A 13,786-nucleotide genomic window follows, 5' to 3' on the forward strand; every position below is an offset into this window, starting at 1 on the left:
GGGGCTGGGGAGGGGCACGAGCAGTAGAGGGCCTTGAACCCCAACTTTGTGTGCTGGCTGAGTGCATGGGCTTTGAGGTGACACCATTCTGGGCCCTGCCACCTTGTGGTCATGTGTTTCTTTGCATCTCTGAGCCTCAGTTTCCTCATCTATAAAATGAGACTAATAAAAATAATAAAAATATGATTGCATCTCAGCATGATGGTGAGGAGTAAAGAGACTTAGGGGAGGGCACGAGAGCTATCGCTCGTGGCGTTCGTCTTTATACACTGACAGGAGTTGCATCGGGTGCATGTTGGGGGAACTGAGGGTCAGGGGTGGGCTCAGGCTGGAAGGTGGCTGGGTTGAGCATTGGGAAGCCCCAATGGGCCGATCCCTCTGATTGCCACTTGTGTCTCCCAGTGGATGACCACCTGGGCTTCCTCCCCACTTTTGGGCCCTGCTACATCAACCTCTATGGCAGTCCCAGAGAGTTCACGGGCTTCCTGGACCCCTACGCAGAGCTCAACACAGGCAAGGTGAGCCAGCTGGAGCCCTGCTTGGCAAGGGCAGGATGCCAGATGCCCAGGTCCCTCAGGAGCCCAGGCCTGTATGCAGGGTCTTCCAACCCTACCTGGGGGCCCACAACCAGGCAGTCACCCACTCAGGGAATTCTCCTTCTGCCCCTTGACGCTGCCTCTCCCGAGTGCCAGTCTGATCCTTCCATGTTCCCCGCCCTGAAGGACCCAGACCCTGTCTCTCTTTCTTCATCTTTTGTTCTGGGTTGGCATCTGGCACTGTCCATCTGGGTGGCTTGTCATATCCCCCGAACTCTCTGGGCCATGCTTTCCTCATCTGCAGAGAGATGAGGTTGGCTCAGGGACCTCCTGGGTGCCTGGGAGATGAGCTACCTCAGGGCCAGAGGGTGCCCCTTTCCTTCCCCTCCTTCCCTCTGTCTCCCCTGCTCCTGGTGACCTGACCTCCCTGGCAGGGGGAAGGTGTGGCTTATCGTGGCCGGCTTCTGCTTTCCCTGGAGACCAAGCTGGTGGAGCACAGTGAGCAGAAGGTGGAGGACCTTCCTGCGGATGACATCCTCCGGGTGGAGGTGAGGGGCATGGCTCTTGGTGGGAGCTGGGTGTCGGGGCGGGGAAGGGATGGCCACACTGGACTGGCCTTGAGGTGTCATGGCAGAGGGAGGACTCAGCTCTGCCTACATGCATAGTGCCTTTACCTCTCTGGGCCTCAGGTCTCAGCTGTAAAGTGGGAATAAATTAACACTTGCCCCTGCCTCCCTGGAGGGATGATCAGAGGCTCAGAGAAGATAAATGAAAATATTTCAAAAGTCTAGAGTTTGATGCAAAATGAGATGTGATTTTATAATAATAATGTAAGGATAACTATTAAGTCAAATAAGCACTGAACATGTATCAGGCACTGTGCTGCTGACACCTCTGCTGTTACTGACTCCTCCCAACACCATGAGGTGGCTGCTGTTACTATTATTATTCCCATTTTACAGATGAGGAAACAGGCTCAGATATATCAGAGCAACAAATGGTGGAGCTTGGCCTTGTGTCCAGGAGGCAGCTGTGCAGAGTCCGTGTGGTGATTTAAGCTGTTAGACACAGTGGTCAGATGGCTCTGGTTTGAATTCTGGCTGCAGCACTTACAGGCTCCATCAGTTTCCCTATCTGGAATGTGGGGATATATTATACTTAAAGTTATATTACATAGTTTGTAATAATATATTTATAAGATGGTTGTGAGAATTAAGGAAATTGATACACATCTGCAGTAAGCACTTACTAAGTGCTAGCTGTTGCTACTGTTTACATTCACCTAATACCCAATTGTCTGACCCCTCTTCTCTCAATCATAGGATTGAGTTCCTGCCCTGTCCCCGCCCTATGCTCAGTGCCTGGAGGGGACAAAGAGACCCTTTCATCCCAGGCACATGACAGTGGCAGTCCGTGTATCCTGCAGAGCTGGCTGCTGAGGGGGAGACCCTGAGTGGCATGGGGCAGGAGCTCTGGGCAGGCGCCTGGTGGCTTAGAGCCTTTAGCCCCTCTGAATGGCAGAGAAGTTCCAGGTTGCCCCTGTGGGCCCAGTGGGAGACCCCACTCAGCTGATGTGGTGGTACCATCGCTGCTGGTTTGGATTAGGGGCAGCTTGACCTTGGAGGAGCAGCTTTTATTAGGGAAACGTGGCCAGACGCACGCAGATCTGGAATGAGCTTGTTCAGTTAGCAATGAAATCTGGATGCTGTTTCTTTCTTGGGCTACTTGCCACCTGTCAGTCCAGCCAGGAGCTATTGGGTGCCGGCTATGGCCAGGGCCTGCCAGATACATGTCCCCTCCCTAGCCCGGGTGCCTTTCTTTGCTTCTCCTGTGACCCTCTGGCCCACTCTCTGCTCACAGAAGTACCTTAGGAGGCGCAAGTACTCCCTGTTTGCAGCCTTCTACTCGGCCACCATGCTGCAGGATGTGGATGACGCCATCCAGTTTGAGGTCAGCATCGGGAACTATGGGAACAAGTTCGACATGACCTGCCTGCCGCTGGCCTCCACCACTCAGTATAGCCGTGCAGTCTTTGACGGTGAGGCAGTGCTCCTGGCTGGGACCCCGATCACAGGATCATAGAGCAGGGGGCTACACCTTAAATCCTGCCTCCCACGGAAAGCTGCTGGAGGCTATTCAAAGGCCCTGGCCCTGGCCAACCTGTTCCAGCTGTCCCCTTGCTCTCCTCCAGGCGAGGAGCCCTGCTACTAGTGCCCACAGATGCAGCTCCTGGGACCAGCTGTGGTCAGCATTGACCCCGATCCATCCTGCTCATTTCAAGGAGTCTGCCGGCCTTGGTTTGGACATTTTAGGGAGTGTGGCCTTGGGTTTCCCAGGGCAGCTCTAACAACTCCTCAGTTTTGACATGCCCTGGAGCCCTAATGAGAGCTGCAGCTGTCTGCTCAACTCACACAGAGAGCTCAGGCACCTCTTTCGGACACTGGGCAACACGGGTCACTCCACGTGTGTCCAAGAGAGTTCTTCGAGGGGATGGGTGAGCAGGTGCCTGTCTCTCTCCCACGTGTGGTCCCCTTCCCAGCTCTGCCAGTCCTAGCCCTGGAGTTCCCAGGAGGCTGGCACTCTTAGCACCCCATCCCACCCGCCCTCCGCTCCTGGCACAGTGCTCAGGCCTGTCTCTCCATTCCAGGGTGCCACTACTACTACCTACCCTGGGGCAACGTGAAACCTGTGGTGGTGCTGTCATCCTACTGGGAGGACATCAGCCATAGAATCGAGACTCAGAACCAGCTGCTTGGGATTGCTGACCGGCTGGTGAGTGAAAACGTGCCCAAAGCTGCACACGCCTGTGCATGCACCTGCTACCCCGCTGCACGGGGCGTCTCAGACCACCATCCACTGGTGCACACAATGACACATGGCTGTGCCTACTAACCTTCGTGGTTGGTGTCCTCGGTGTCTTGGCAGTACCAGGCTTGTGGTCCTGTCCTGTACGCTTGGAAGAGGAGAAAGAGGATGCGAGCAACCTGAGGCAGCTCCAGTGTGCAGTGGGACCCAGGGCAAGGGAGCAGAAAGAAAACCTATGTCACGCAGCAGGGCACGGCCTTGCTCTCGCTCACTTACTCATTACAGGCCTTCGGACTCTTAATGCACACAAGGGCTTATGCTAGAAACTTCTAGCCAGAAGCTAGAGGCCAGAGGTGAACAAGGAGCTGGCTCTGTCTTCAGGGAGTCAGTTTATTAAAGGAGGGCATAGGCTCACTTGTGCCTCTCATACAGGGCTTTCTAAACTTAGGTACAGGTGACACTCCAGGGGCAGAGAGATGTTGGGCTCAGAGCAGGGAGGGTGGCCAAGGAGCGTCAGGAAGGCATCATAGGCCAGCGAGGGGGCTGTGTCCAGTGCAAGCAGATGGGGGGTGGGAACCCAGCTAGGCCACCATTGCAGGAGCCTGAGGGAGGGTGACCAAGCCCTGGGAAGGAGATGGCCTCGGGCGGGGGCGGAAATTGCAGGACTTGAGCTACAAGGCCTTGGTGGCCAACTGGATTTGGGGCTGAGGAAGGGCTATAAGGAGGAACTCAGGTGGCTGGGGAATTGGGAAACTGGGGAGAAGAGCAGAGCATATGAGGTCAGGTTCTGTTTTGGGGGTGAGGAGGGGACATCTGGGGAGGCCCCTACAGATGCTGGATGCTGCAGTCCTGGCACTTGGCCAGAATGGAGGAGAATCACAGGTGGGCAGAGGTGTAGAGGCCAAGGGAGGTGAGGAGGTTGAGTGGGAAGCTGATGGTCCTGGCAGTGGCTCTAGGGGTTTCTGTGGTGTGGATGGGGACAGCTGGTGGGAAAATGCAGGAGACAGGTGCAGGCTCCACTGCAGGAGCATGCTGGGATCAGCAGGTGGAGGGAAGCGGGGCTGGAGAGGCCTGGGCATATCTGTGGGTGGGGAGGTGAGCATGGCTTGAAGGAAAGGTGGACAGAGAAGGGAAGGAGGCCATGGTGGCCCCACCTTCCCAGAGACTGGCAGTTCTAGGGGAAAGAGGAGACCAGCGAGTGCTGAGATGGGGAGAACGTGGAGTTGATGCCATACAGCTCTAGACTCTGCCTTCTGGGCCAATCACTGGCTCACAGCAAGACTCCAGACTCCAAGAGGGCAGGGACCATGTTCTTTCCAGTTCTATGAGACCGGCAGTCCAAATCCCGAGCACACGTCCTTGCTCAGGAAGGCCGGTGGGTGGGGAGGGGCGTGTGGGGGGCTGAGGGACAGTCCTTGGCCTCTCAGCTCAGGGCTGAGGCCCCATGGAGAGGGCTGGAGAAAAGCTTGGTAAGGGCCTGTTTCCCTGGGAGGCAGCACAGGGAATGAGCAGCCACGGGAGTTTGAGGAAGGAGGTTCCTGTGATTAGAGGTGGCGGGACTGCTCCTGGGAAGAGGGTGCTCTTAGTCTAAGCCTCATAGGGTGGTAGAATCTGGAAAGGAGAGAGGGTTCCAGGTGGGGAACCAGAGCAGGCTCGGAGAGGGACACTCACCTGTGGGAAGCCAGGCCTGCTTTGAGGGTGGCAGGGAGGAATCAGAAGCCATCAAGTTCTTTCCAAGTCTGCAGAACCCCCACCCCCGCCCCCAAGCTCCTTGTGACTACATGTGAGGCTGGAGTTCCAGGTATGAGACTTTGGATGTATTTGGGTACGGGCAGCCTTGGAAGGTTCTTGAGTCAGGATAGAACCTGGTTTGTTGGGCCTGGGCTCTGCCTTCTTTGCTCTAACTGTTCACTCCTTTTTGGTTCAGTAGCAGTGACAGGGCCTAGGGGCTGGGTCCAGCGTGCACCCTCTGCCCTGTGGTGACACACCTGACCCTTGCCTGCCCCTTCCACAGGAAGCTGGCCTGGAGCAGGTCCACCTGGCCCTGAAGGCGCAGTGCTCCACAGAGGATGTGGACTCACTGGTGGCTCAGATGATGGATGAGCTCATCGCAGGCTGCAGGTAGGGGGGACCTGGCGCCCCTGGAGCCCTCCTCTCCTGGCTCAACTGGGCCTGTTTCGCTGGGAGTGCTCGTGTGTGGCGGTGAGCAATGGCACGTCTCCCAGCCACGCTTGGCCAGCAGTCCAGCCCGTGCTGAGTCCAAAGGTGGTGGAGTCAGCGCAGGAGTTGAAAAGGTGACATTGAGAGCAGGTCATAAATCTCCCTGCAGCAGCGGCAGCTGCGGGCCCGGTGGCCGGCTCACCTGAATGGGGGGCATTGTGTCTCTGATCCCCGACCTCTTATTTCCCTGATGGAATCTCCAGGAGGAGCTGGCTGGGGGGTGGGGTGACGGCGCCCCTCATTCCCTCAAGGCCATGTCGGGGATCATGGTTTCTGTTTAGCCTTCTATTGACACGGCTGATTGTCGACTTCAGGAAAAGAAGGCCCCGGGTGTGGAGGCCCAGCAGAGGGGGGCATCTCACATCTCCTCCACTGCCATGTGGTTTTGGGGAGCCACCCGTGGGTTCTGACCCTTGGTTTTCTCAACTTCAACCTGGCATGAAGAATAACTACTTTATAATATCTTCTAAACAAAGTGCCCGGCCCTTGGGAAAGATTTCATAAATGGTAGCATAATTATTGCTCAGAAGAAGAAATGTCAGGAGACTTAGCTCCTGGTCTCTTTAGCTGACTTTGTGACTTTGGGAAGCTTCTCTTCTCTGGACTTTAGTTTTCTCAGCTGTTAAATGGACTTAAATGGTCGCCCCTCTGCTCTCCACGGGATTAATATATGCAAATGTGTGAATATACACAAATGTATTCTATGCCCCCTATACGCCTCATCACCCCTCCCTCAGCATGGCTATATAGCCCTGCTGAACGCATCAGAGAATTGATAACCATGGCCACTGATGCAGCATCCCTTCTATTGTTTATGGTTCAGTTAGGAAGTATATCTTTATCAAAATATTACCCCAGAGAAATGCTCCCGGCCCAGCGGTGGAATTCCAGACAGGCCATTCACCCATTTCCCCCAACCTTCCTGAAGCCTGGCAGGCTCAGTGCCAGACACCCAGAGCATACTGACAAAGGTACAACTTCAGCCCTCCAGGGATGGTTGGATGCAAAAAATGGGCAGAGGAGGTAAAGTCTGTTAGGAAGTTAGAGGTGTGCACTGTAGGAGCTCCAAGCAGGTGCATCTCATTCCCACTAACTGAATTCAGGGAAGCTTCCTGGAGAAGGGGATGCCTGTGGTGGACTTTGAGGGAGGAGCAGGAGTTAGCCTTTGGAGAGGGGACTGCCAAGGCAAAAGCACAGAAGCCTGAAATGCCTGCTGCCTCCTGGGTGGGGGAGGTGGCAGGAGAGGCTGTTGCCCAATTGGGTGGCCCCGAGGGTCTCTGCTATTAACCAACCATGAAATCTTATGAAGTAGAAAGTAGGCTGGGTGTGGAGGCTCACAGCTGTAATCCCAGCACTTTGGGAGACTGAGGCGGACAGATCACTTGAGGTCAAGAGTTCAAGACCAGCCTGGCCCCATCTCTACTAAAAATACAAAAATTAGCCATGTGTGGTGGCGGGTGCCTGTAATCCCAGCTACTTGGGAGACTGAGGCAGGAGAATTGCTTGAACCCAGGAGGTGGATGTTGCAGTGAGCTGAGATCACGCCCCTACACTCCAGACTGGGTGACAGAGCAAGACTCTGTCTCAAAAAAAAAAAAAAAGTAAATGACCCTTGTTTTACAGATAGGAAACTGAGGCACAGGGAAGAAGGTTGATTAACTTGCCCAGATTCACACACCTAGTGAGTGGCAGAACCCCCTTGCAGTGCTGCTCTGTAATGGACAGAACTTGATGGGGTGAATGTGGGAGCCACAGGAAGGTTCAGAATGATCCCCTGGTCCCGGCCAGGGTGGCTAGGTGGGCATGGGGGCCGTGCTCTGAGAGGGTCAACAGGAGGAGGAGCCAGTTGAGGGGGAGGTGAGGCATTCGGGACAGGCTGTGTTGAGGCATCTGTGAGGAAGCTGGCCTGTGGTCTGGAGGTGGGAGGACAGAGTGGGGTTGGAGGGGCGCATACGGGCACGGTCAGCCTGGGGTGGCTGCAGCCATTGGGTGAGTTCCCCAGGGCATCCCCAGGGCCCCAGGCCCCACCTGCAGGATGACTCATAGTGCCACGTTGGCACCACTTTGGGTGAGGTGGGTGGGCCAGGATTCTGGGTTCTACCCGTGGCCCTGCACATGACCCCCGTGTTGTTTGTAGCTTGGCAAGTCTGAGGGGCCTGGGACATCTGAGACCCGTGGGCCCTGAGTCCTTGGCTGCCCTCAGTGACCTCTGCAGGGCTCTGCTCTTGGAGGATCTGCCTAAAAACACTTCTGGCCCCTTTGAGTCACTCTCCCGGGGTTGGACGAGTGGCTGGGCCTCCCAGCAGGGATGCTTGTTCCAGCTTAGGAGCTTGGGAGGAGAGCTGGGTTCCCGTCCTCTTGGGAATGCATAATGGCTGTCTAGGAGAGGAATTCCAGGCAGCAGGAGCAGTTCGCTCAGCTCCACCTGAGGCCACTAGTGCCCCGCACCTCAGCAAGAGGGCTTCCTCCACCCCCTCTCCTGTGTGGGAGCATCCTGTGTGATGCTGAGCACCATCACAGCCGACGTGCAGAGCAGCTGGGCATGGGGGCCTTGAGCAAACTCAGGCCCACAGCTGACCACAGCAGCTCACCCTTTCTCCAGCCAGCCTGGCCCACTTCTCCAGCATCGGTGTTCCTCATTCCATCTCAGCCCTTTTCCTGGCTCATCTTCCGGGAGCCTCCCCCTTCCCCAGTGCCGGTGGTGTCCACTCTGTTCCTCCAGCCCAGCCCTCTCCTCTGATCTCTACACCTATGAACACAACGTGCTGGACATGTCCACGTGGATGTCCTGCCAGCACCTCCGTGCTGCGTCTGGGGCCACACGTGTTGCAGACAGGTTTCATCACCTCCCGGCACTGTCTTCCTGGCTCCCTAGAACCCACGCTGGAAACCTGAGCCAGCTCTGACTGCTCGCCTCCTCTTTCCTCTGCCCCAGCCCTGGTGGCTCTGCCTCACCCATGTCCTTCCTCCTTCCTTCCTCTCCCATCCCTCCTTTAGTATCCCCATCGTCTTCAAGCTGTGTCACGCCTGCCTCCACGTCAGCCCTGTAGTGGCTGCCACTGCATCCAGGAAAAGCCCCTGCTCTCATCCTGGTGGACAGGCCTTTCTGTCCCCACCACCTGCCTCATGGAGCCCCTGTACTTCTGAAGCTCTGCGTTGGTTTGTCTGGCCCTCAGCGTCCCCACCCCTCCAGGCTCCCCCTTGCCTCTGTGTCTTTGCACTTGTGCACATGCTGCTCCATCAGCCAGGATGCCCTTCCTGCTCTTTTGGGCCTTACTAACTCCTGCTGGCCCTGCCAGGTACAGCTCAAACCCGCTTCCTCCAGGAAGGGCTCCTGACTCTGAGGCTGCTCAGGCAGGGATCTGTTTGCATCTTTCTTCTGTGGGCCCCCTGAGAGCAGGGCCAGGTCTCATCTCTGGATGCAGCATCCAGCCCAGGCCCAGGGGAGAGCTGTTGCTCACAAGGAGTGAAATGAATGCCCCGAGGCCAGTTCATCTTTCAGGCTGGACACTGCCCAGGGTACAGGTATCCACCTGGCCCCGCAGAGGCAAGCAGGGACCTTGGGAGCAGCCCAGCCCACTCTGCTCTCAGCCTGCTGAGCCCTGTGCTGGGCCTACCTGCAATTTTCAAGTCAGCCGGCCTTGGCGGGGCCCCTGGCTTTGCTTAGGGCTGGGTGGAGCGCCATCAGCCTCCTCTTCCTGGTCTCCCCTTCTTTCCGTACCCCCTGCCTTGGGCTTTCCTGAGGAGGGAAAGAGCCGAGACAGCACGGAGACAGCTTGTTAGTGGCACTCACAGGTCCTAAATGTTTCTTGGGGAGTCTTGGCTGGGCTGTAGCCTCCATGAAAATCTCCCTTTGGTGGTCTGTACTGCAGCCCCTCCCGACTCCCGACCCAGGCTGGGCGCATAAATCACCCTGGTTGGCTCGGCTCTCCCTATCCCTCTCCAGACCCGCCTGCCCCCGCCCTCAGGCCCACTCAGGCCTGGTTCCCAGGCAGGCCCCAGCCCAGGGCTCCGGCCCAGGGCCCCCCACCCCCGCCCCGCTACCCACGGAGCATGCCGCTCCACCACTGAGGAGCGGCCTGGGGCAGCCCATCCGCGGCACCCTCGGGGCAGTAAATATTATATTACTACAGGGTGTGCAGTACGTGACCTGAGACAGGCCCCGGGGCTTAAGTTTCCCGAGATGGAGTTTGCGTACTGCTCCCCCCACCCTAAAAATTCAATTAAAAAAAATAACAGGAAAAATGTAGTGCGCCGAGGGCCTGCCAGAGTGGTGTATCTGGCGGCGACGGTGCCGCTGCGCTCCGGCGGTAATTGGTTCTGCATAGCTCGGGGAAATTGGCAGAAAAATAAATCAGCCGGGAGCCGGGAGTCAGACGCTGCGGGGAGGGGAGGTGGGGGGGCTGCAAGTGGTGGGAGCAGACCTGGTGGAGCGGGTTTGACTAATGTCCTGTTTGGGAGTCAAGGGGGTGGGGTGGGGGCAGGGCAGCCCCCATACCCTCAATCAGGGAAAATGGAGAGGGGTCCTGCTTGGTTAGAGAGTGCACAGACCGCCCAGTCGCATTTCTGCATGGCGCTTGTGTGGGTACCGACCCCTGGGCTTGGAATGGCGAGGAGGAGCCATATGAAGGACTTTTAGGGTGCCTCTGTGGGATGGGGGAGGTCAGAGTTCTTTGCCTCTAAACAGGATTGAGCTTAAACCTGACTTCCTACCTCTTAGGGCTCAGGGCTGTGTTTCTGGCATTGCATGTACCCCCCACCTCCTCTCCAAAGGCTTCCCAAAACAGAGGGTTCTGGGAAGGGTTCTGTCGTGGCTCCCCATCCCACCTCAGGTGGATACATCTGAGCTGCTGGCCTCCCCGCAGTGCCTGCAGTGGCTTTTCAGGGGTTCCTAAATTTCTTCCTTGAAGAATGCGGACACACAGCACAGAGCGGGCTTGTTTCAGAGCAGGCACTCAGCGCTGGGGCCTCTACTCTAGGAGGATCCAGGGGGCAGGAGTGGGACCCCCTGGGCCCTCTGAGAGCCTGTAGTCAGTGGGGCAGAGGGGAACATATGTGCAAAAGAACTCACCGGACTGGAGTTGAGGACAGATTCCAAACTGGCAGTCCTGGAATCGGGGGCTGGGGACTCCACATCAGAAGGCATGTAGGCTGACATGGGTGAGGAAGGCTTCCTGGAGGAGGTGAGGATGGAGCACATCACACAGAGATGGCTGTGCTTGTGGAGCCAGCTGGAGAAGGCACCCAGCAGGCAGGCAGAGGGGGTGGGGCCTGCTGTGAGAACCCCAACACATGTGCATGCCTGGACCTGGGGGAGCCCTGGGCTCATCAGGCACACTCCATCTGTCTGTCCCTCACAGCCAGCCTCTGGGTGATATCCATGAGATACCCTCTGCCACCCACCTGGACGAGTACCTGTACCGGCTGCGCACCCGTCACCTGAGCCAAATCACGGAGGCTGCCCTGGCCCTGAAGCTTGGCCACAGTGAGCTCCCTGCTGCTCTGGATCAGGCTGAGGACTGGCTCCTGCGTCTGCGTGCCCTCGCTGAGGAGGTAATTAAGCCTGCGGGTACCTTTCTTCTTCTGCTCTCCTGCTGCCTGGAACATCAGAACTGGCAGGCTCAAGGGGAATGTCTGGATTATTACCCACCCTGGTTCCATTGCTGGGTGACCTTGGGCAGGTGACTTAACCTCTCTGAACCTCAATGGACCAATTTGTAGAAGGAAGAGAGAGGGTGTGATGGGATACTGGGTGTTATGGGCCTGGCACAGAACCTGGCACACAATAGGTAACTAATAAATGCCCTCTGCTTGCCAAAGTATGTCAGAGACAGAACTGGAACCAGAATCCAGGTGCCTGGTTCTAGGTTCAGTGCCAGGGCCTGCTTCTCCAGGTTCCCGACTCCTTCTTCCTGCCAGCCAGTGCCTGTCTGCACCTGGCCAACAACCTCCCCTGCCTGGACCCTCTGTTTCCTGTTGTCCTGGATGCCTCTGAGCCCCAGGTGCAAGAAGGCTACATTTTCAGTAACTCTGAGCTTTGCTGTATCTGATCAGAGAGGACCGGCTCTGGTTTGTCTTTGGGGAACTATTTCCCCACCTGCAGAACCTCCCCCTGAGGTCTGTGTGGCCAGATGCACCCACCCCGTTCCCTGGCAAACAGGCAGGTCAGGGATTTGTCTGGAATGAGAAGGGTCTGCTCACAAGTGGTGGGCAGACATCGCTGCTGCCTGCTCTGACCAGACTCATGTGGGACTCCCAGGCAGGAGGTAGGGGCTCTCCCCAGGAGTGTGAGAAGGGCAGGGCCAGGAGAGGGGCTACTGGAGGAAGCTGTGGAAGGGGAGAGGGAGGCTGCTCAGGAAGGGATGTGGGTCCCTGGAGTCAGCAGGGCCTATAGGCACAGGCTGGTTCCCTGGCGGACACTGTGTTGCTCAGCTGTGGACCAACCCCTCACAGTGGCAGCAGAACAACCCCTCAGGCTGGTCATGGGCTGCTCTCTGTAATCTCAGCCCACACTGACCCCTGAACTCTAAGCATCAATTGTGATACGACTGGAAGGGGTTAAGGTCGAACAGTGCTGTTACTGTAAGGGCCCCGTGGAGAGAGCCCTTCTCAAACTTGCATGTGCATCAGAATCCCTTGGAGGGCTTGTGAAAAGCAGGTTAGGGCCCACCCCTCGAGTTCCTGGCCCTCATGGAACTGGGGCAGAGCCTGAAAATATGCATTTCTAACAAGTTCCCAGAAGCTGCTGCTGCTGTGGGCGCCACACTTTGAGAACCCCTGGTATAGTGGCTAGGAACGCATATTTGGAATCAGAAAAACCTGCATTGGTTCCTAAGCTTTCGAAGCCTGAATTTCCTCACCTGTCAAATGGGGCTGCCTGTCTTGCCTCCTGGGCTCGCTGTTGGGGTTCAGTGAAGTGATGCATGGGCATGCTTCACCTGTGCTGCAGGAGCATCAGCTCAGCAGGAGCCCTGGGTGGAGACCTGGCCCCACTTGGGCTCACTTTGCTCACCATCCTTGGAAGCAAATGGACCCTTACCCAATCAGCCTGCTCGCCAGAGTGTGCAGCTGGGAGCAGTTGTCAATCATGCTGGAGGGGCTTAGGGGCCTCGCAGTTTCGTTCCGGACTAGTCACCATTTTCAGAGTCCAGTGTCTTCAGGCCACGGGAATCCTGCTGCTAGGGGAGGAGGGTGTGTCCTCTGGGAAGGGCATACCTTCCATGGATCTGTTCCCGCTTTCGGGACTGAGGAAGGTGGGTGGTGTCCTAGGCGTAATGTGACCTCCCTGGTCAAATCTCGTTCTCTGATGTTTGCCCCCGGGAATGTCTACCTGGTAGCGAGGGCCTAAGAATGTAAGGTCTGAGGTCCAGGCAGGAGTGTCTCTTCCCAGAAGGATGTACTCAGCTCAGTAACCTTGGCGGGCTTCTCATGTGAGCTGGGAGCCGCCTTATGCTCTGTCCTCTGGGGGCTTACTGCCACTCAAGCCAGACACCAGCCAGCCCTGGGAGGTCTGGGGGAAGGCCAGGGTGGGCAGCATGTGGGATGGAAGCTGGGAGAGGAGAGGCCTCTGTGGCCTCTGAGTCAGAGGTCAGCTCACGGTGTGGCTGTGGGGCGTGGGCCTGGTGTGTCACCATCCCCACCCTGACCACCGCCCTCTCTTCAGCCCCAGAACAGCCTGCCGGATATCATCATCTGGATGCTGCAGGGAGACAAGCGTGTGGCATACCAGCGGGTGCCCGCCCACCAAGTCCTCTTCTCCCGGCGGGGTGCCAACTACTGTGGCAAGAATTGTGGGAAGTTGCAGACAATCTTTCTGAAAGTGAGTTTTCTTTTTTCCCAAATCATGATCATATTTTTCCCAACACAAGGCCTTTCTCCCACCTCTTCTGCTTCCCCCTCCTGTTCTTGACCTATCTTAGTTCTTAGGCTGTGGTCTTGGAAGGAGAGGAGGTCTTTGGGTAAAACAACTTTCCTTTTCCTCGGTCTCCCCCAAAGTCCCCAGGCCCCTGCACCTAGTGTAGGACCTAGTAGGTTTGAGCTGGAATCACTGGCGCTGGGAGTGAATGAGGTGGAGTCTGTGGTCCAGGCCATGTCAGAGGGCTCACCCCTGGGGCTGTGTTTGTCCTTCCAGGCAGGTGTCCTTTATATAGAGAGGCCTCAATCCTCAGCTCCCAGGCACTAGCAGGCCTTGTATGACCTGGCTTCCATACCAACCCCAGTGCCCT

General features: G+C 56.9%; 1 protein-coding gene across 13 annotated transcripts in view; it reads left to right on the top strand.

Annotated features, from left to right (window-relative positions):
* Nucleotides 1–13,786, top strand: part of DYSF (dysferlin) — a 231,302-nt gene that overhangs the window by 97,082 nt on the left and 120,434 nt on the right. For all 13 annotated transcript variants that reach the window (XM_025353665.1, XM_025353669.1, XM_025353667.1 and 10 more), the window contains 7 exons: nt 403–518; nt 971–1,084; nt 2,397–2,574; nt 3,184–3,308; nt 5,356–5,462; nt 10,922–11,114; nt 13,225–13,380. In XM_025353665.1, the coding sequence (XP_025209450.1) occupies nt 403–518; nt 971–1,084; nt 2,397–2,574; nt 3,184–3,308; nt 5,356–5,462; nt 10,922–11,114; nt 13,225–13,380 (989 nt within the window). The remainder of the gene's footprint in view (nt 1–402; nt 519–970; nt 1,085–2,396; nt 2,575–3,183; nt 3,309–5,355; nt 5,463–10,921; nt 11,115–13,224; nt 13,381–13,786) is intronic.

This window comes from Theropithecus gelada, chromosome 13, assembly GCF_003255815.1.
Source record: "Theropithecus gelada isolate Dixy chromosome 13, Tgel_1.0, whole genome shotgun sequence".
Classification (NCBI taxonomy): domain Eukaryota; kingdom Metazoa; phylum Chordata; class Mammalia; order Primates; family Cercopithecidae; genus Theropithecus; species Theropithecus gelada.